At 46.4% G+C, this 21,697-nt stretch overlaps 1 protein-coding gene across 1 annotated transcript in view; it reads left to right on the top strand.

Moving 5' to 3' along the window:
• Positions 1–912: 912 nt before the first annotated feature.
• The window catches only part of SCN8A (sodium voltage-gated channel alpha subunit 8), a 47,428-nt gene continuing 26,643 nt past the window's right edge, over positions 913–21,697 (top strand). The window contains exons 1-6 of the mRNA XM_015886858.2: positions 913–1,154; positions 9,425–9,754; positions 16,435–16,553; positions 17,728–17,817; positions 18,023–18,151; positions 20,382–20,473. Coding sequence (XP_015742344.1) covers positions 9,479–9,754; positions 16,435–16,553; positions 17,728–17,817; positions 18,023–18,151; positions 20,382–20,473 — 706 coding nt within the window. The 5' untranslated portion in view covers positions 913–1,154; positions 9,425–9,478. The remainder of the gene's footprint in view (positions 1,155–9,424; positions 9,755–16,434; positions 16,554–17,727; positions 17,818–18,022; positions 18,152–20,381; positions 20,474–21,697) is intronic.

Raw genomic sequence — 21,697 nt, 5'->3', positions numbered from 1 at the left:
TTCCAATGGAGGCTCCATCTTCCCCCAGGTCAGCTAACAGAGAATGGGAAGAATAAATGGAATTGTAGGTGCCCTCTCCGCAGGTTTTGTGCCTCCAAATTCATCTGTTTGATTGACCAAAGATATTTCTGCCCCTTCAGAGCTCTCTTCACACCCCAACTCCATGCAGTGAGACGCAGCACTGCCCATAGCAGCAAACCCTTCTTAACCCAAACAACTCCAGCACTTGGAGCCAGCTTCCATTCATTGCATCCGAGCAGCTGATGGCTGAGCCCAGGGCTGAGGTCACGGAGCGGCTCTTGACACATCAGTGATGGGCATGGCTGCTTAAGGTGCTCCAGATTCACCTTATCAAGAGCATGAGAAGGTGTTGGTTGGTTGGATGGATGGATGGATGGATGGATGGATGGATGGATGGATGGATGGATGGATGGCCCAGAGTTTTCCTCTTCCTCTCGTTGCCTTTCACCCATTGAACCAAAGCACATCCTGCGTTGGGAAGGCACCCATGTGTGCTGAACCCAACTCTGCTCTTTGCTGCTGGACTTTCTGCACTTATCTCTGAGTAGTTCTGCGGATCACCTCGAAGCAGAACAAAGCCCAGCTGCATCAAGAACGGCGGCCGCTCTCCATTCATCCCCAGCGGCGCTCGGGGCCGGTTGGATCTCGCACATTTTTGGGTTATTTTCCACCGGAACAGCGACGACACGAAGCGATTCTGACAGTCCCAGCTCGGGGAGCGATGCCGAGCACCGTTCCTTGGCCCAAAGGGAGGCCGGCTTCCAAACTCCGCGCACCAACCGGGCTCTTCCAGCACCGCACCCCGCGGTAAGCACCTCCCGGTCCCCCCCCGGAGCCTCCTCCCTGCAGCGTGGAAGAGGAGGAGGAAGAGGAGAAGGAGGCGGAGGTGGGGGGGGGGAAGGAAGGAAGAAAGGAAGGAAGGAAGCTCGGAAGCTGCCGGGCGGACTCCGGGATTTTTGCCACGCTCCCTCCGCGTCCGTCGTCGTTGCAAAGGGCCGAACGCGCAGCTTCGGGGTGGGAGGGGGGTGGGGGGCAGCGCATCAAGATGGCGACAACCGCAGTTCCTCCTGCAGCTCCCCCACCTCCGCAGTCCAGCAACGCCTTGCGGGAGACGTGCTAGCGCGGCGGCCGCAGTAAGTGACAGCCCGGGGCGGGGGGGAGATGCTTGGAGGAAGGGGGGAGGGGGGGTTACGACGAGCATTGCCTGTGTTTTATGTTATTTTTTTATTTGATTTTATTTTTTGTTAATGATTGTGATTTTGTAGCTCTCGGTGCCCCCACCGCCAGCACGCTCTCTACCTGCCATCCCCCCCCTCCAACACACGCACGCTTGTTGGGTGGGGGCTTTGCCGCAGAGCGATTTTCCAGCCGCTCCCCCCCGCTTGCATCCCTCAGGAGGGGGGTGCGGGGGTCGCTCCCTCCCCGTCCCGCTCCCTCCATCTCCCCCTGTTTGCATGGGGGAAGCACTCGAGGGGTGGGGGGTTCCCCGCTGCAGCCCCCGCGGGTGCCCGTTGGCAGCGGGGGGGACTGCGGGGTGCCCCGATCCCTGCCGTGACAACCCAGCACTGCGCCCAGAGCTTTCCCCTACCCCAGGACACCCTCTGCTCCGTCCTCTCCCAGCTCTGCCCTATGGGGAGGGGGCACTGTCACTCCCCTCCCCCCCCTCTCAGCCTCAGTCTGGGCCTTTGGGAGGGGGCAGCCTCATCCTGGAGCGGTGGGAACCCCCTTATGGTTTCCCTCCTCCATCCCTTGGTCTGGGGCCCTTCTCCCAGGCCCCAAATTCTGGGCCGTGCTCTTTGTCTGCATTGTGGGAAGGGAGAGACTGGGGATAATTGGAGTTGTTCTCAGGATCCCTTCCCCCTCAGCCCTAGCTGCAGAGCTGCACATCCCTCCTCCACCCTCCCTGTTCTCTTCATCAGCATCCCGAGGCTCCCACTGCCAGGAGAGGGGGAGAAGTTGGAGGACAGAGTTTAGTGGGGAGATGCATGGGGCAGCTTTGAGGTTCCAGCCTGACCTAAATGTTGGCGTTGTGCTTTGTGCTCTTACTTTCTTCCACCATACAGATTTGGGGCAGACTTATTTTTCCTCCCCGATGAAAGCAAATTGCACATTCTCAAGCTTTTTTCTACTAAAAATCTAGGAGTCTTCTTCCCCTCCCCACCCCCCTTCTTTTTTTCTGGTGCAAATCCTGCCCAGCTGATGTGGGGGTGGGGAAGCTGGAAGGGATGCTCCATGGCTGCAGATGATCCGAGGTGAAGCCTAAAAGTCTGATGGAAGGGGAGTGTGTGCCAGGGGGACACAGCTGGAGCTGGTCGGCTGTAAGGGGCCAGGGCTTAATTTTAGATCCCAGTTGTGGTAGGTTAACCCACGGCTTTGCTTTCCATGTGTGCCATGTTGCAGGTAATTGGCATATGATCGTTTAGAACTTCGACAGGTGGGGTCTCATGAAGGGGGTGCTGGTTGTATTTCTGCTGTGTGTTGGTGTGTAACCTGGTCTTTGTAACACTGCAGCATTCCACCCCCAACGGGAACCCATGACCTGTATGTCCTCATTTCACACTGGGAAGGATTAAATTAGGAGGAGCGAGGGTGTTCTTAGGAGCCTGATTTCCCCCTCTTAGTTGTATCTTTAGCATCAAAAAGGGAGGAAGCGTTCCATCAATTGTTTTCTTGCCGTTGCTGGCTGACAGTCCATTTCAATACTGCTTTGGAGGGAGGGGGACTGCTAGTATCCTTGCGTAGGACTGCTTATTTATCCGTGCAGCCTGACGGGTGCTCATCTCAAAAGAGATAAAGATTTAGAATAGGGGATGTGCAAAACTCTGCCCCGTCCCGCCGTGGTGCTGAATGGACAGCTCCCGGAGCTGGGCTCGGTTCCCCCGATGGGGTCGGTTGCAGACGCGGCTCCCGGCCCCGCGTTCAGGGCGGCGGGGAAGAACCGGCGGAGCAGCCGCTGTCGCGGGGGGCAATTATGTAAAGTTGATGAGTCTGATAAGGGTGTGCAAACGTCCTCCGGTAGGAACCGACACTGAGAGCAGTGAATGGCGTAGAGCTGTGTCAGGGGAAGGTCTGGGTGGGTGTTAGAAAGGGTTCTTCACCATATTGTGGTGGGCACGGCCCTGAGATGCCAGAGCTCAAGGAGAGTTTGCTGTGCTCCCTCCAACACAAGGCTTAGATTATTGAGTGGTCCTGCGTGGAGCCAGGGGTTAGACTTGATGATCCCAGTGGGTCCCTTCCAACTTGGGGCATTCTGTGATAATGTACTTTAACAAGTTGCTGGCACTCATAGGAGAACTTTATAAAGGCAATTATCCATACAAGCAAAGCACGAGGCCTGTTAGAGCTTGGTTTTCCACCAGCTGTGTGTTTAGATAGTCCGCATACTTGTGTGGTGTTAATATACTACATTATATTATTAATTATTATTAATGCACATCCCTCCTCCACCCTCCCTGTTCTCTCGATCAGCATTTATAATATACATTATTATGCATTAATAATATACATTATTAACTATATGTTAATAATACTTGTGTGGCGTTACATAAAATGACTGGCAATGTGTCTGAAGGGCTACTTGATCCTTTCTTCCATTACAACACTTCTACAGTGTCATTCATGCTGAGTGCTGGGGCCTGCATCTGTTACAAATAATTTAGCTGGTTATATAAGCTCGTATGTGTGGCTTACATCCAGATCACAGTACAGATAATGTAACTTGCTCCAGTGAGCAATACTAATTTTGTGGCTGTTTTGTGAACAGAGTTGTAATGCTAAGTTTATAATAAGCAAAAGGAAGGGTGTGTGTTGCAAGAAATGGAGCTTTAGTGTGTTTTCTCTTATATGCAGTTAAAGGAGATGAAATAAAATAGAAACAACGTCAATATTGAATGAAAGTAAAGTAGCTCAACTATCTGAAATACGGTATCGCCTTTCCTCTTTTGGTTATTATGTCAGTATTCACTTGTGGGTTTGTTTGATTGGTTTGGTTAGCGTGTATTTACATTAAAATGAACAGATATGGCCTAACGTATCTGTTGATACTGAATATTTTTCAATGACTCGAGAAGCTGTTGGCTCCAGTGACCATATGTGACTCCTGGGGCATGCAGTGCTCATGTGGTCGCAGGGTTTCCATCCACTATCGATCGCCTCCCAACTGAAGCAGCAGCAGCTGCCATTGAAATAAACAAATACAGAAGGATCGATAGTTTGTGCTCGGAGAAAGGGTTTGGATTAAAGCTGATGTGTTAAAATGACCAAACAGAAGATTCAGCGTTGAAAACAAGCATGGGAAAAATAATTCAAAAACCCACAGAGAGGAAATTTCGTGGCGTGGCTCACGTTGCTTGTAGTACTGCGGAGAGCTCGTCCTCATTTGGTGATGGGTTTGCATCCCATGTGGTTCAGCAGTGACTAAATGATCTCTTGCTTGGACTGTGCTGATGATCTCGGTCCAGCAGGTCATAGAAAGTCGTATGTGCTGCAGAAGAAAAATGTTAGTTGTCTTTGATGGCAGTTGCACCAAAGAACAGCCAGAAAGTCCATTCCTTGGGCTCTCCCCTTATTCTCTGCTATTCACACTCAGAGCAGAGTGGACAGTCACAGCTTTAGGGGTTTAAATACAGCTTTATTTTATGTGATGCATGTGGGCCCTTCGGTGTGAGCGAAATCCACCTGAGTGGGAAATGCTGTCGAGCCGTAAGGCTGAGCGGCTCACGTGCTGTGCCAATGACGTTCTGGCCATAGCAGGAGGTGAACTTTGTATTGTCTTCCTAGCAGGATGGCCGTGTTGTCAGAGCCAGGAACAGCTGATGGCCATAGCAAGTGATAATAAGGAAAGGTGAGGACATACGGAACTGCCAGGCCTGCATGGGTTGTATTCCAGAATGCCGTAGAAGTTGTGTGATCTATGTTGTGTAAGGGCAGAGGTCTGGATAAGGGTTTGTTTATTCTCCTTCCTTTTGTGTTTGCCCACGTTTGCACTGTTTTGAATTGTACTCTTTGAGCTCTCCGCAGCCTCGAATGGATTCCTCCAAAATGGTTGTTAAAAAACAAGTTGCCTTTCTGCTTTATAGGTCAATGGTAGCTGGATGGATTGAAAGAGGAGTCAGATTTTGCTCTTCTGAGCAGCTGAGCTACTGTCTTCATAATTACACAGTGGCTGTTCTGAACAATTCCCTGTTCAGACGTTGGGCTTGGTGGAAAGGGTGAAGCCAAAGTGCTGTGTGTGAGCTGATGGAGCTTGCCCTGATCCCCGGATCCCTTGGTGAGATTGGTGATAAATGCAAGTCAGCTTCGAGTAACATCTAACAGAGGGAACTGGTTCTGCTATTTTTAGTTCTTGTAACTCACTAGGAGACAATAAAGAAGTCATAACCCTCCTGATAGGCACCGAAAAACCCGCAGTACTAGATCTACTTTTCCAGTAGCTCTCCTTTAAATGCTAGGGCCAGCATTTCTTCAGGCATCTTCCTCTAGCGTTTGGTGCTGCTGCGCTTCTCTCCCCTCCCTCTGCTTCCGTTCCTTTTTGACCTTTAGATTTGTGCATTCAGCTTCAGCTCAGTCTCTGTTCCAAGAGCATCAACTCTCTCCTTGCCCTGTCTGGAGTCCGCCCTCGAGCACAGCGTAGAACCGAGCGCCTTGGGAACCCCTGCAACGTTCAGCATAGGGTGGGGAGATCCACCAGCAGCACGGCGATAAATACGGCTCGACAATGAAAGCATCCCTTTTTTTCCTTCCACCTTACAGCATCGAGCATCACATGATGCCTTTCCAAGGCTTCCTCCCGCATCGCAGCCGGTTGTGTTGCCTTTCATTGATAAAATTGGCCTGCTCCAGGCTCTCGGAATCCACTGCAGATGGAAGAGATCTGTGAGCTCCTTGGAAGGCTCTTTGCAGCCACGCTTCTTTCTCATGCATACATGGTTTGAATTGGGGTTTTTTAGGCCTTCATTAAGAAGAATTTCACAGGGCTCTGCATCAGCACGGTGCTTTCCTTTCTGCCCCAGCACTGTGTGTTCAGTTCCAATCCACGTGCATCTATGTGGGTTACATAAAACCTCCTATGGAAGGACCTGCTCTCCGGGGAGATGGAAGTTGGACCGCAAATGACTGAATCTTGCAAATTAATAAGTGAAGAAATGCGTTAAAGCGAAGATACTGCCTCAAAAGTGTTTTGGTTTTTATTTCATTTTTATTTTTTTAAATTTCTTTCAACAATTAGCTTGAATAATTTATCAGAGTATTTCATAATGAACCAGTAAACGGACTGCTGGGAAAACTTATTAAAAAGCAATAATAATTGTAATTGGGCTCCACAGTGCAACCTTTTCTTTGCTGGTGTAAAATCTTGGCCCCATAAAGCACATGTAGTTCTAAGCTCCAGGTGCACAGGGTGAATTTTGGGGTGCCCAGTGATGTGATTCCATTCCCAAAGCATTGCTCGGTGCAGCACCCATCCCTGTGTGTTTCCTATGGGTTGGGTTCTCCAAGCATTTCTCCTGTTGGATGCTGTAGAATCAATGCAGAATGTGTTTTGCCAAACCGAGCTCTGCTGAGTCGGTGGCCTGGCTGTGTGCTTTGAGTAGGTGATGGTGAGCGTGGAAAGTGTGGTGGGAATGTGTAGCTAGAGGTGTTTCAATGTATTGATCTATGTGATTTTTGTAACAGCACTGACTCCCTGAAGGACCCTGGGTGGTTCTATTGCTGTGGGTTGAGTAAAGGTGAGGATCAGACCTTGGCTGGGGGAGCTGCAAAGCTTGACTTGTCATTGTGGGGATATGAAATGCGATGCCATCAGTGCTGTGGAATGGGGTATTTGGGTCTGATTTAAGGAACTGAATGAGCTTTGAGTGCCCATCCTTTTAGTTTACATCCCAGTTTTGTTTGTCAAAGGGGTGATTTCCTGGGGAAACTAATGAAATCAGGGTAGGCAGAACTTCCTAAGGAATAGGGAAGCTGGATTGCTGGTGTGTAGTGATATCGAGCAACAAATCCTGATACAAAGGCAACCACAGCAGAAGAAACTGCAGCCACCCAGAATGAGCACGAATATCACAAAGTGAACCTGTAGCCAAGTTTAACCGAATAACATCAGAGTGTCTTGTGATTTATTAATGGCCATAAACCCTTCCGAGGACGGGCAGTATTTGCAGTGGTCCCCAGGGGGTGGGGAGAGTTGGGATGTTTTTGGCCAAGACCTGAAGCAACACCGGATCTGAGAGACTTTGGGGTTTGTCTTATGGGAAAGGGAGTTTTCCATTTCGAATATTGAAGGGCTCAATGAGTGCCAGACATTTACTGCCACTCTCATCCTATGGGAGGAGTTTGCTTTGGGATGCAGTTGTGAACCAGTCTTTTTTTTTCTTATTTTTCCCCTTTTTTTCTTAATTTTAAACGGCCATTTATCACATTGGTTGGTTGCTTCCACTCACTGGTTGTGTAATTATGCATACAGATCAGGCATTCATTTGTGCCTTCGTTTCCAACCCCCCCCCCCAATTTTTTATGCTCCTGTGTCCCTGAGCTACTTTGGTTTCTAAATTCAGGCCTTGCATATTTATCTGTGCCATTCAATTAGACCACATCCCCAATGCTGCCGTATAGTTTCACAGTATGTGGGAAATTTGGTAATTAAATGCATGCAAATGCTGCGAGAATAGAATAAATTAATTTTTTTTTCCCCCTTAATATCAGCCAGATATTTTGTGATGTTTCTAATGATAACACAGCCAAAATGCTGGCATTTCTTCCTTTTTCTTGCCTTGCTTTTATTGCATTTACTCCAGGAATACCTGATCGAGTTTAAATAAAAAGAATCCCAGCCCCATCTGCACTGTGGGCTTCCATAAGGAGTTAAGGTCTGTGATTCTTAGTTTTGGACTATGTGTGTCCATTGCTGAGCCTGGGTGATGTGTCCCAGCCCATCCACAGGGATGGGAGCATAGCTATGCCTTAGTGCTGTCTGCATTCCCTCTTTAATTCAGGGTGCTCTTTGAAACCAAGGCATGGAGAAGCCATTGGTGGCCAAGTCTGTGCTGAAATAGCTGGGTGTTAATTCAGTGCTATGGTGCAGTGTTCATGGAATTTGAAAGTCATCTTTCTATCAGAGGCTCAGAAGCTTTAATACGTGTTTCAATGCAATGTGTTCATTAGAATAAGGGGCCGTGTTGCTGGTGGTCTTTTCTCTTTTGTTAGGGACCCCAATCCCATGCAGTGTTTGGGCTCTTTCTGTGCCATGTGCTGGTGTTTTGCTGCTGCTCTACAACCCCTGGCTGCTTTGCATGTGGTTTCCTCCCTGAAAGCAGCAGCCCGGTGTTCCTGCAGCACTGCAGTGTGTTGCATCAGTGCAGGCTCTCAGTGATTCCTCAGCTTTCTTGGCCTTTTCCTGTTGTGTGAAGAGCCCGAAGTGGGAGCACAGTCAGAATTGCAGCGTGTTCTCCTTGCTGGGTCTCCAGCAAAAGGTGCAGAGCTGCAGAGGGTTTGTAGGCAGGCTGGGTTCAGATGAACATCCCAGCTGCTTTTCTCTCTTGCAGGAGGAGAAAGCAAGCTGCTCTCTGTAGGGACGGTGTGAAGCCCTGTGCAATGTCTGTGCTGTTATACAGGCTGTGAGCCCATCCTCAGCTGCTGCCTTCCCTTCTCTTTGTGCTCTGTGCCATGGAGAAGAGCTCATTCGTGTTGCATCTGAAAGAGGAGTCTGTATTTAACCCACATAGTATGGAAGTTTAGTTTACAGCAATTAATATTGTACTTGATGAAGGCCTTTATTTCATTCTTAGGCCTGAAATCAATAGAAAACCTGAAAAGTTATATGCAAATAGATTCGTAAGATAAATTTTCCATATGAGTCCCATCCAAGGTCCCGGAGCTGCATGATGGGAGCTCCCTGGGTCATCAATCCCAATAACTGTAGGAAGAAAATCTTCCAGAAAACCTCTCCTAAGCTGTAATAACTTGAGATGGGGCAGGAAGGATTGTTTTGGTCAAAGCCATAGAGTTGTTTGGTTCGACAGAGCCTCAGTTCTCTGCTTGTTGGCTGCTGGGCTCTCAGAGAGGCCTAACCCCAAGGTACTCCTCTGTGTGCTGGGAGCAGTGCTTTGCCTTCAGCCTGGTTAGCAGGAAGGTGATAATACCTGTCCCCTTCCAACATGGTGAAGCACCTCATCCAGACCCTAGAACAGAGCCGAGTTGGATTTTGTGTCTAATAATCTGTTTGCAAGAGAGCACTGGCTAGTAATAGGTAGAAAGCAACAGTCCCAGCCCTGACAGTGCCTTGTAGGTTGCATGGGGTTGGAAACCCAGCGGTGCTTGCTGAATGCCTGCAGACCTTTGGGTGCGTGGTGTTTGTTGTCCTGCTTTTGCCAATGCTGACTGTTCTGCCTATTCTCTTTGTCCCATGCAGAGCTGACCTGTCCGGGCTGCAACATCACTAAAGAAGCTGCTGCAGGATGAAAAGATGGCAGCACGGCTGCTCGCACCACCAGGCCCTGATAGTTTTAAACCTTTCACTCCGGAGTCTCTGGCTAACATTGAGAAACGCATTGCAGAAGAAAAGAAGAAGAAGCGTCCAAAGCAAGACAGCAGCCATCGCGACGACGATGAAGACAGCAAACCAAAACCAAACAGTGACCTTGAGGCGGGGAAGAATTTGCCTTTCATCTATGGGGACATCCCTAAAGGCCTGGTTGCTGTACCACTGGAGGACTTTGACCCTTATTATATGACCCAGAAAGTGAGTCTGCAAGAAAGAAGTCACTAAACCGCCTTTCTCGTAGGAGGTTGCAGGTTTGGGTATGGTTTAAATAGAAGACAAAGAACGGAGTCTTTGGATGGGGCTTGTTTGGTTATTGTTATCTGTCGTTTTCTTTTCTTGAATGCTATCAATATTTCCCTTGTGCTTCATGCCCCTTGGAGCACTCATTGGGTCCATCTAAGATAGAGATGATCTGGTTGGTCTCTAAGCACCTGCTTGGATAGAAACAGCAGAACGAGGTTTGGAAGCTGAAATTAATTGTGCTAATGTGCCAGTTTTAACCATGAGGGCAATGAGAAGAATCTAACTTGGGGGAATAGGGGAGGTTTTAAGCATGTGTTTCTTTACCTGCACAGAAATCTTTTTGAAGTTGATCATAATGAAACTGTGGGATATCAATTTGTAACCAAAAAAAGGGGGAAAAAAAGAAGCGAGATAACATGTTTAAATTGCTTTCGTTCTCAGAATTTTATTTATTTATTTTTTATTGTCTGTGGAATTGAGGTGATGTGGCATTTGTTGGTGCTGAAATGTGTTAAGAAATGAAGTGGTGTCATTGAGGGAAGTGGTGAGTAAGCAAATGCTGCTGGAAACAGAGGGGGGGAATCTGGTGAAGTAAGGAAGAGGGAAGGTTGGGTGACTTAAAGCTGAGTTTCTCCTCTGCTCTTTAATTGCATTGCTTTCTTTGATAGAGATTTAGTTTGATTAAGCTGATGAGATAATAATGAGAAAGATGGGCTTGTGTGTATGACAGCTGAATGTGTGATGACTTTGATGGGGTCATGTTGTGTAAAATAAGCTGGCAAGGGCAGCAAAATATTTAATGGTTTTGTGTTGGAGCAGATGCTTCTTGCCCTAACATGAAGTCAACTGAGTTTGGCCACCGAAGTTTAGAATAATTAATTCTCCTCTAGGTTTGCACTCTAGTGCTTATTTGCTTTGTTAGCAGTGCTAATAGAACATGTACCAAGACAGGCTGGTTTGTGTAAGTTGAAAATGAATTCTATTGGTGTTTAGATGGATGTTTGACTTAAGGAGCTGTATTGACAACTGGTGTTGTTGGTAGGAAGGAAGCTTATGCTATCCCTCAGAAATATTTTCTCTTTATTAAGCAAATATTTTCTCCTTATTAAACAAATCTGTTGTTGCTTGGTTTCGGTGTGGGCAGGCTGTGAAACACATGGAGCTAAGAGTGGTTTCCAGGATCTCTGGCTGTGGATGGCCACTTGCACCCCGCCACGTTGGGCACTGGGAAATGTCACCATAAATCCAGCATGGAGTGGTTTGTAGATGTGCGTTGGAGGATCAGGCAGTGTTCCTTCCAGCTAGAAAAGGAAAACAGTGCTCAATGGGTAGGAAGTAACGCCTGGAGCGTTGGGTGAAGGCTTGGTTGTCTTTGGTTCCACCAGGAATAGGAGATGGGTTGAGCATCATTGGCCAAACGTGCTTTCTTGCTCATCATATTTGCATCCAAACTCAGCACTCTTGATAAACCTCCCAGTTTTAGGTTAACTGAGGCACATTCCCAACTCCAGAGACGTCAGCCGTGCCTCCAGAAGAACCGTGCCTTTCTGCATGGAGATGCTCACAAGGTTTCTTCAGCTGCAGATGGAGAGAAGGTTCTGGAGGATGGAGCAAACCCACCTCCTCCTTGCTGCTCTGCAAAAAAGAGCCTCGCTCGCCCTGCAAACACCAGATTAACATTTTGCTGGCTTGCTTTCTTTTGCATCCGCTTCAGGATGGCAAGAACTTAGGTACGTGTTCCTTCTTTGCTGCTTCAAATAGTCGGTGACTTCCCACAAGGAATTTTTTAAGGCCATTAAAAAAGGCCCTTCTCTGAATCATCAGGAATTGCGAATCTGCCTGAATCATGGGAAGTTTTCCAAGAGATTTTTTTTCCCCTCCTCTCTAGCATTTGCCAGAAGGCTTTGCATCACAGGTCTTTTCTTTTAAAGCAAGATGTACATGCATAGGAACGAATCAGCTGGTTACTTTTCCTTGCAGTAGGATACAGCAATCTTGGTTTATCTACAGAAACCAAAGCTGCATTTTTAACTGGCAAGCTGTTTTTGTCTGAGCTGCTTTGTTTTCCTCTACTCGGTTTCTTTGCTTTGCAAAGTGGGAGCAATGACACTTGGTAGGATCAGGAGAATCCATCTGCTCACAGGTACCTGTTTATGGAGCTGAGGTAGCTCCTCTTTGTCTTAATGTAACTGCCAGAGAGAAATTCTTCCATGCTCCTTTGTGTTGACAAATAATGGTAATTTTCCAATTCCTGGCGTGAAGCACGTGGTAGAAGCATGACTTGCCCATGATATCTGGCGCGGATATCAGAAAAATTCCAGTTTAAAAGCAAAAACTCACACAGGAATTTCTTGTTTGAACGCAGAAACAAAATTCAGAGAACACACCAACGTGAACATCCATGGCGCTGGAAGCAAACCAGCTGATTGCTGTGGAGCGCCAAGGCGGATTTTGTGCATTTTCCTATTGCCTGCTCAGTTCAAATACCTTCTGCCTTAGCAAGTCTTGGGTGTTTCTTGTGAGGGGTTTGGGTGCCCTTGAATAGAAGGCATTTGTAAAAATATCTGTGGTCTCCTGCAGTGGGAAGAATTTGTCACTTAATTGCATTGTCTGTCTTGTGCTCTTGAGCCACTGGGCAGAATGGGGAGAAATGGGAGATTCCCCAGTTCGGGGTGTACCATAAAGCTGAACATCCTTCAGTGCTTGCTTATGCAGGAGGTAAGGATTGCTGTCCTCTTTTATTTCTGCAAACTTATTTCTCATTTTTTACATTTTCCCGTTTTTTTAGGCCTCTATTTCTCTTCAATTTACAGCTTGGGCTGTCATTCCTTCCAAACAACTCCCTGCCTCTTCCTTTCCACAGAATGTGGCTTTGTCCAGGCTGTGGCCTTTCTCCCTCAGTAATTTCCATCCATTTTGCTCAGTGAATCTCCTTCCTAATGGCTACAGAGCAAGGTGAAGGGTTCAGATGCGTCTCCAGTCATTCCATTTAGGAGGCGGTAGAAGGTCCCCACTTATTCTACAAGTGCTTGGGTTGGTTTCAGTGGAGAAATCAACCTTGGGTTTGTAGAGAACTGTTTTCCCACTAGAGTGGGATTGTCAGAGGTCACCTATATCTTGCAGATAGACACCTGAGGATCCTGCTCGCGGGTACGTGCCAATGGAGTGACTTGCAACTTCATCAAGTCACATGCATGGTTTGGAAATGGGCCCTCCAGCCCAGAATGTCACCTTGAGGGTGTGGAACTGGGAAAATTACAGGGATGTGAGCAGGAAGCATAGGAGAAGCAATTGTGTAGCACGTGCTTCAAGAGCCTCCACTTAGGACTTCTCTATGACCCTGTGAAGGGATGCCGTTACTGAGCTTCATGACAACTCAAGGAACAAGAGGGAATAAGCGAAAGGTTGGGACCATCTCAAAAATCAGCCTTTTAATTTCATTTCCAAAAGCCTTCTCCAGGACTTGGTGCCTAGCGATGTTTTTCTCCACTCCATCTCTACAGTAGGCTTAAAAGGAGCAGGCAGGAATGGGAGGTGAGAGAATCTTGGCTGCGATGGGTGGAAGGCAGCAGCATCCCTTCTGCTTCTGAGATGGAACAAGTTTTCTTATGTAGACAGATTGTGGTGCTCTTAAATTTCTACATCTCCAGATATTACACATTGAAAGCTGCTTATTGTCTTAAATGCATCTTTTTGGAAATGTTTTATTTGATAAATCTCAGAAAGATGCCACGTTTTCTTCCTATTTTGGGCTTCAAATGAGGTTAAAACGAGCAGAACGTGGCAATTATTTTCTCCAATCTATGAATAGCTTTACTATTGAAGAGTAATTTTTCCTGCTTTTTGTAGGGGTGGAAAAATGTTTTCTCTATCAGAAAGTACAACTTGATGAGCCAAAAGCAGATTTAATATGCATGTAAAATATTTTTCTGTTCTTTTGTGCATATATATGTGCATATATATATATATATAATATTCTTGCAGCATTCAGGGTGCTGGAGTTCCCTGTAAATCCATCTTGGAAGTAGTTGTGTCAGAGGAACTTGCTCAGATTGCTTTCAGAATGTCTCTGTTCTCTTTTGCTTCTCGTTGGGAGTAAGGCAGTCGTCATGTTACCACTGTAGGAATGTGGTTCCATATGTTCCTATGCTGTTCATAAAGCTGTTTTCTTCTTTAGTCTTCTGCCCACTCCTCCTCACTTTTCAGCCATTACAGAAGCTCTTAATGTAAAAACCAGCATGAAGCAGGATCAGCCCAAACCTTTGTATATCTGGAGTTCTTTTTGCCATCACTTGATCACTTCCATCGTACCCTCCAGCATGGCTTCTTTCATGCACTGTTTTGCAAATAATTGTAGAAAACTTGACTTTTGTGATATTACTTCTTTCATATGTGAACTATTTTAAGCTTTTTAGAGCCAGTGTTAAGGAAACCAATGTGTTCAACCAGTTGGATATCCAACAAATTGCATTTATAACCATCACGTCCAACCAGTTTGATGTCCAACCAATGGGATTTCCAGCCAGTGTTAAGAAAGCTAAAACGAGCAGAATCTTTCTACAACTCTTTAGCATCAGAGACTTTTGGAAGTTCAGCCAGACATTGTCTCTTAAAAGAAGACTGCAAAATGCCTTTTTCCAGGTATTGCCTTTCTCTTGAGTCTTATGCTTTGCCTCAGCAGATCTTAAAAGAGCTTAAGGATGTTCTTGGACCTGAACCAGTGAACGTTTTAAGAGCGTGCAGCCATTTTGAAATTGACTTTTAATATGTCAGCAGCGTACAGGAGAACGAAGAGAAGGTTTTAAATTGCCAAATGCTTTTTGGCTTTTGTGCCCATCTTTCTATTTAGAAGGCCAAGTGGAGATTTACCCAGGATTTTATAAGATACACCTGGGAGATCTTGGAACCACCGGAATCGATGAGCAGACTAGAATGCACCAAGCTACAGAAAGGCCAGGCCGAGTTATGATGAGCTTTATAGAAAGCAGTAAAGTCCAATGAGCATTACAGCAGAAAGAGAGAAATTTGGACAGAGCATGGAAGAGAAAACACGGATTGGCCTCATGGAAGGTCATGCAACAGGAGGTGGACCAAGCTGGCAAGCAGAATGCAGAGCTCATGTGTGGTGGGCAGTCACTGATCACTGGACAGCTTGTGTTACCAACAGGGTGTGCCAAATTTCTGGCTCATTCCTCATGGAAATGGCTCTTGCAAACGTGTGTGACCCTCAGCACGGAGCCGTTTGCGTTTGCTTCCCGTTGAGCCTGGCTTGCTTTTCTAGCTCAGCGCTGAGTCTTGGCTGGGCTCACATCCGCGGTGCCGCGTGCGTCGGTCTCCAGGTGAGGAGTGGATTTGCTTTGGGCTTGCAGGTTGGAGTGCTGCTGCACGCTGATTCCCCCATGCAGAACAGAGGCAGAATGGAACTTACCCATCTCACACAACTATTGCATGGTGGTTTTTAGGTTTTTATGTCTTTATCCGCAGTCACACTGGAGATTTGGTTCCTTTAAAAGCTAGCAGTGTTGGGAGTTACTGTTGTGCTAGGGCTACAAGTGGGGCATGTGAGCATGGGGTGGATGTTCCCCTCTGAATTTGGGGATGAGAGGAGATTTGAGTGTTGGGTGAGCTGTGATGAGTTTGCTATGCTGGGAAAGGAGAAAGAGCTGGGTCTTAAAACTGAGAGGCCCTTGAGCGCCCTGTAATCAGCAGCTTTGGAAAGCTTCTGGCCTTCTGTAATATCCTTATGTGTCAAGGTAATCTGTTCATTAATTCTTCATGCTGCAATTTAAGAGCTCTCTCGAGTTGTCTTTAAAGCACTCTTTGTTGGGAGATGCATTAGCGGTTGTGCTAACTAATACTTCTCACTTAGCACGGAACCACAATCTGATTTTCATTTCCTTCTCAAATAATTCACCGCTCAATGGCCTAATTTACCCAAATGAGCTGAAACGTCTCGTTTCCCTTACAAGGAGGGAGATGACAAATCTCTGAAGAGTGTTGCTCCTGGGGGAGCTCAATGGCTGCGTGGGCAGAGAGCCCCCATGGGTTCCCCTCTGCAGGGCTTTGGGAGCCCAGATTCACTAATTTTCACTAATGGTCACTGATTAATAGCAGTAGGAGCATGTGGTGGTGACTGGGGCTTGTGCTCTCCTGGCAGGTAAGGTTTGATAGTGGTTAGCAAGGTGTGGGAAGGAGGCACAACCCCAAGTGCTGCCCCATAAGGATGGGCTCATGCACAGGGCTGTGGCTTGAGGGCTGGGTTCAAGTTGTGCAAAGAATTTTGTGATCCTTGTGTGCCTCAGGCCTTGGTTCTTCTGTATCAGATAGGGACAGTGCTTCTGCCCTGTGGGATGGAGATGTGTGCTCCTGGATGGGAGATGTTGCTTCTGCTGTCTGTAGCGTCTAGCAAAATGAATGTTTTGGAGTAGGATAATTCATGATGTGCTGGTGGGTATATTTCACCCTAATGGGAACTTCTTACAGGAGGTTATCATGTAAAAACACAGAAAACACAGGATTTTCTTTACCATAAAAGTTGTTGGTCTTTTCTTTGTGCTGCTCCTGCTTTGATTTTCATGCATTAACTCTTTCTCTCTTTCTCTCTTTCTTCCTCTCTTTCTTTCTTTTCTCTGCAGACCTTTGTAGTACTGAACAAAGGGAAGACAATCTTCCGATTTAGTGCCACACCTGCCTTGTACATTTTAACTCCTTTCAATCCTCTTAGAAAAATAGCTATTAAGATTTTGGTACATTCATATCCTTTTTACTACTGTGGTATTTTTGTCTTTATTGGTTGAAAGATCTCTTGCCTGTTCTGTTGTCTTCTTGCTCAATTCAATCATGATTTATTAACTGCAGTTCTAATGGAGCTGGGTTTGTTTTGAATGAAGCAGCATGGCCCTTTAGTCAAATCCAATCAAGTAAATGTTTGATTTATGTATTCCTTGCTAAATTGTGCCTTTGTGTGTCCACTCTGCCATCAATACATGGCCATTGGTTGACCATTGGACTGGATGGTCCTCAAGGTCTTTTCTGACATTGATGACCCTATAAGTGGGCATTCTGGGGGTGGGTTTGGGTTGGACTTGATCTTAGAGCTCTTTTCCAACCTTAATGACTCTACAATCCTAAGCATTGGAACAGGCAGCTGTAGGATTGCACTCCACAGTGAAGAGCAGTTGAGCTTTAACTAGCTGCTGGAATGGTTAAACAGAATTAATATTTGGAGAAGGAGCCAAAGGCACTTTACATGCAATTAGACACCAGCTAATTTCCTGCTCCTTTGGCAACTCTTAAACCTCCTTCTAACGGGAAGGCACTTCCAAGATATTCTGCTGCTGGGCTCCAACTGCTCTGAAGCTTCACCTGGGTGCACTATTAGGAGACGAGGCACTGGATGGGAGGCAATGTTGTGTCTGGTGGTTTATACTCAGAAGGTGACACTAAAGCACATCTATGGAAGCACCTTCATTAGTTGCTTTAGGGGTTTCTCCTTACTGAACTCGCACATCACAAGAAGAAAAGGGTTTTCCGTCTCTGGTTGCTTCAATCTCCGCTATGGAGTGAGGCTGGGAATGGCATCTTGGGTTCTGTGCTACTCAAGAGTTTTCCTCCCATCAGGGGGGATGTATCAGCAGGTTGTAGTTTTTGATGACCCTGAATACACAGAATTATTTGGGAATGTGTTTTTATGAAGGCATGTAAACTTCTCATTGCAAAGACATACCAGAAAGCAGAGAACAAAGAGACACAAGGGCACTATTTGTATATATTCCCCTGTTCTTATCTCCCACGAGTGCAGGAAGCTGGTTGGTGTAGCACACGGGGAATAGAATGGGAACTGTTGGGCTGTGTTGTTATGCAGAGGTCTTTGGGAACTGATGTGAAGAGCCACCCCAGTGTGCCTTTGATCCTTGACTTTGTTCCACATTATTCAGCATGCTTATTATGTGCACTATTTTGACCAACTGTGTATTTATGACCATGAGTAACCCTCCTGACTGGACGAAGAATGTAGAGTAAGTAATATTTCTTCTATTCTTATACAGAATGTTGCTTTTCTTCTCTTCAGAACCTTGTTGTTCTTTGTATTTCGGTTAGCTCAATTGCAAGTTGCCTTTCTATCTGCTTTGTTTAGACAGAAGTCATTGTAATTCACCTGTTAGCATGCCTAGCATTACCTTCCTGCAAACTCAGCACAGCTCTTTTTGTTCCTTTTAACAGGTACACTTTCACTGGAATTTATACTTTTGAATCACTGATAAAAATTCTTGCAAGGGGCTTCTGCTTAGAAGATTTTACTTTTCTGCGAGATCCATGGAACTGGCTGGATTTCAGTGTGATCGTTATGGCGTAAGTGGCATTTTCAGATTATTTCAGGTATTTGTGGCCCATGGGATGGAGTGAGACCTCAGGAGGGGGGTGGGTGTGGATGGAAAAGCATAAATTGAGGGAAGCTTAAGCGAATCCTTAGATTTTTACCTTTTTTTTTCCCAATAGAAAGACTGGCACAGAGGCGTAGATCTCAATTGCGACTCCATGGATGTAGCGGCGATGCTGCTGTAAAAAAAACTTACTTAAAAAAAAGCAATTTTCTAAGGATTGCCTTTGTTGGTACGAGATTTTACAGTAGTATATAGCGTGTAGATGAGCTCAGGTGCCAGAGCAGCAGCGTGTTCTGTTGAGTGTAGGATTAAGAGCCAAGCATCTTTACGTTCGCTCTCTACCACCCCTTCCCCTTTGGGTTTGCATGCAGGAATTGTTGCAGGTTGAGCAGTTTCTGATGAAGATGCGCTGTCAGGAAAGGAGACGCCTATTTTTTTTCCCCCTTCCTCCTCCTCTTCTCTTGTGCTGGATCAGCTTCCATTGGGCTCACAATGAGGAGTTCACGTGGATGCCTGAACTTGCAGCTGGACCTGGGGCTGTAGCTGGCAGTTGCTGGTGGAAGATATATATATTTTCCTCCCTTTTCTACGTTTTGAAGTATTACACATGTACATGTTTGGGCTCCCATAGTCAATGGTGGCCAATGAAGACTGGAGGACCATGCAGAAGGCTCAGGAGCCCAGTTCTTAAGGGATGGGAGCAGTTGAATTTAATCAGAGTTGAAATACTTCAATTGTATGAACTACCTGACCCTGGTTGGGTTGTATTCCAAGGTCTGGGCCGCAGCTTTTCCTGAGCAGACACACTTTGTGCGTTGAATGGAGTTGTGAAGAGTTGGACTTTCATGTTGCAAAGGTGGAGAACCCGTAATTCGCTGCCGTTTTGGTTTGACTTTGAGATGGACAGGGATCTGCTGAGTGCACAGTAAACCTTTGTGAGCCATGCTCCCAGTAGATGAGGTTCACTGTTAATTGGTCACTTGCTTTATTTCTTAATCAATTAACAAGTAACAGCGTGCTGCCTTTAAAAGGCCCAATGCAGTAATATTAAGTCTGCCAAAACTGGAGCTGACCTAACTATGGAATAACCCTTTATTTCTAGTGGGGTTGCCTTGCTGTAGGAGAGTCCAGGCTTGGAAACCATTGAAAATAAGATAAAATTCTTGATATAAAATGCTCCTGCAGCAGGAGGAATCTTGAATAAAGCCCATTTTCCTGCTTTTTGGTGCACTAGACAGCTCAGCAGAGGGGGATACGATCCAACTCTGTCACCCTACACTAAGCCTTTTACCCTCTGCGTTCCTCTATAAAATGGGGATAATCCCACCTACCTGTGGCTCACAGGTGAAGCCAAATGGATTAGAGTGGAGCGAGCAAAGCAGAAGGTGGTGATGCTTTGTTAAGACTCAAAGGAAAGCAAGGTGAATCACCCTGAACCCAATGAAGAGATGCGATGTCACCAAGACTCCTGGCATATCTGGCCTTGGTTCTACGTTTCCCTTCTTCTGTAGAGTTAGCCTCATGTTTTCTTGCCCTGTGTAGTCAAGAATGCAATGTCCATCCATGCAGCTGGCCCAAGAGTTCTACATTCCCTTCTTTTATAGAGTTGGCCTCCCATTGTCATGCCCTGTATAGTCAGTGCAACGTCCATCCATGCACTTGGCCCAAGAATTCCACGTTCCCTTCTTCAATAGGGCTGGCTTCCCATTTTCATGCCCTCTGCAGTCAAGAATTCAATGTCCCTCCATGCAGCTGGCCCAATGTGAAGAGCCTTAAGCTGAATTTTCCCTTTAGGGCTCTCTCTCTCCTTTTAGACGCTGGTTTTAATTGACGAGCTGTTTCCTACAAACAGCCAGCTGTGTTGCAGGGGTGACCCCAACGGTGCCATTAACTCTGGTTTAATTCTACAGGTATGTAACAGAATTTGTAAACCTAGGCAATGTTTCAGCTCTTCGAACTTTCAGAGTATTGAGAGCTTTGAAAACTATTTCTGTAATCCCAGGTAAGGCGTCCTGCGGTTGGTGTTAGCTGTTGGGTACAGGGCCCCTGTGAGTGATGTATTGCACTGTCTGTAGTGGTGGTTTTATTTTTTGGTTTTTGGTTGTTTTTTCTTCTTTTTTTTTTTTTCTCCTTTTGGCGTGTGTATTGTCATTGTGTATTTTTTTTTTTGTGTTTGTGTGTGAACTCCCCTATTACAGATATGTGACAGAGTTTGTGGACCTGGGCAATGTCTCAGCGTTGAGAACATTCAGAGTTCTCCGAGCTTTGAAAACAATATCAGTCATTCCAGGTGAGAACCATTAAGCATTAAAGGCTGGTCTTGCTGTATCTCTTTGATATTCCCCCCCCCTCGTTCTGCATTGCTTATCCCAGTGGCGCTGGGATATCTTTGATGGGTTTGCAGTCTGTATGGTTGGAAATTGAGGCTCCTGGGCCATTGGATGAGCAGCCTGCTGTTCCATACGTCTCCGTCCCTGTGTACATGTATGGCTCTCCAATCTCTAAAATGAAAGCCAGTCTGAAAGTAGAGTCCAGAATGAGTTGAGGGTGGGTTTGGAATGAGTTGCTGCTTTCTGCTACTCTTGGCTGCCCTGTGGCCCAGGCTGTTGTGTGAGCTTTCATGAAGCCCCAGGTCCTAATTCCCAACGTTGCCCATTTTGCATGGCACCCCAAGAGCAGGGCTGTCCCTTACAGGGATGCTTCTGGCCTTTGTCTGGGTGGCCAAAAAATGAGCGCTGCCCTTTACTACAAGAGACCATGGAGCATCAGGGACTGAGAGTATGACCAGAAGTCAGAAACTCTCCCATTCCCATACAGAAAGCACTTGGGACACGTGCAGAACCTTATGCAGGTGGTTCCTTGGGAGCATCCCTCATTTTAAGGTCAGGCTTAAGACTCAATTCATTGCAGCAGCTGTGATCTTTTTTCCCAGCTATTACTTGATCCATCTCACCCTCAGGAACCACTTGCTGTGTTTTGCTATCCTATTTCTTCATCTTGTTCTCCCAATGCATTAAATAACAACGGGAGTTTTCCTTACTCAGGGATGTGCTCTCATATACACTTAGCAGAAAATGAACTGTGGATTTATAAGGGCCCATCACTTTGTCCCCAATCCAGACTGCTAAACCCATCAGATACACGTGGCTGTTGTGCATGACGGTCTCAAGTGGCACCCGCTTTCCTTGCACTGAATGAGAGAACGCGAGAATAATGTTCTTCCCTCCCTTAATGTCTGGCAGTGCACACACAGAGAGCAAAAGGTATTTTGGTAATTGCTGTTAGCATTGCCCTGGGCAGACCTGGAGTGCAGCTGCGGTTCTATCAGCTGCCACAGGTATTGACTGCATTGCTTGAAGAGAAGCAACGTTGTTGGAATGAATTTTGTCTGGATTTTGCTTTTGTTATCGTATTAAAAGCGAAGGCGATGCAGCTTTAATGAGCTGGTTGCTGTATGTGCAGCAGCACGCCTTGCCTTTCTATGGAAAGGAGTAGAACAATTTCCTATCGTTCC

The sequence above is a fragment of the Coturnix japonica genome, linkage group LGE22C19W28_E50C23, assembly GCF_001577835.2.
Source record: "Coturnix japonica isolate 7356 linkage group LGE22C19W28_E50C23, Coturnix japonica 2.1, whole genome shotgun sequence".
Taxonomy (NCBI): Eukaryota; Metazoa; Chordata; class Aves; order Galliformes; family Phasianidae; genus Coturnix; species Coturnix japonica.
This window is presented reverse-complemented; position numbering and strand designations above follow the sequence as displayed.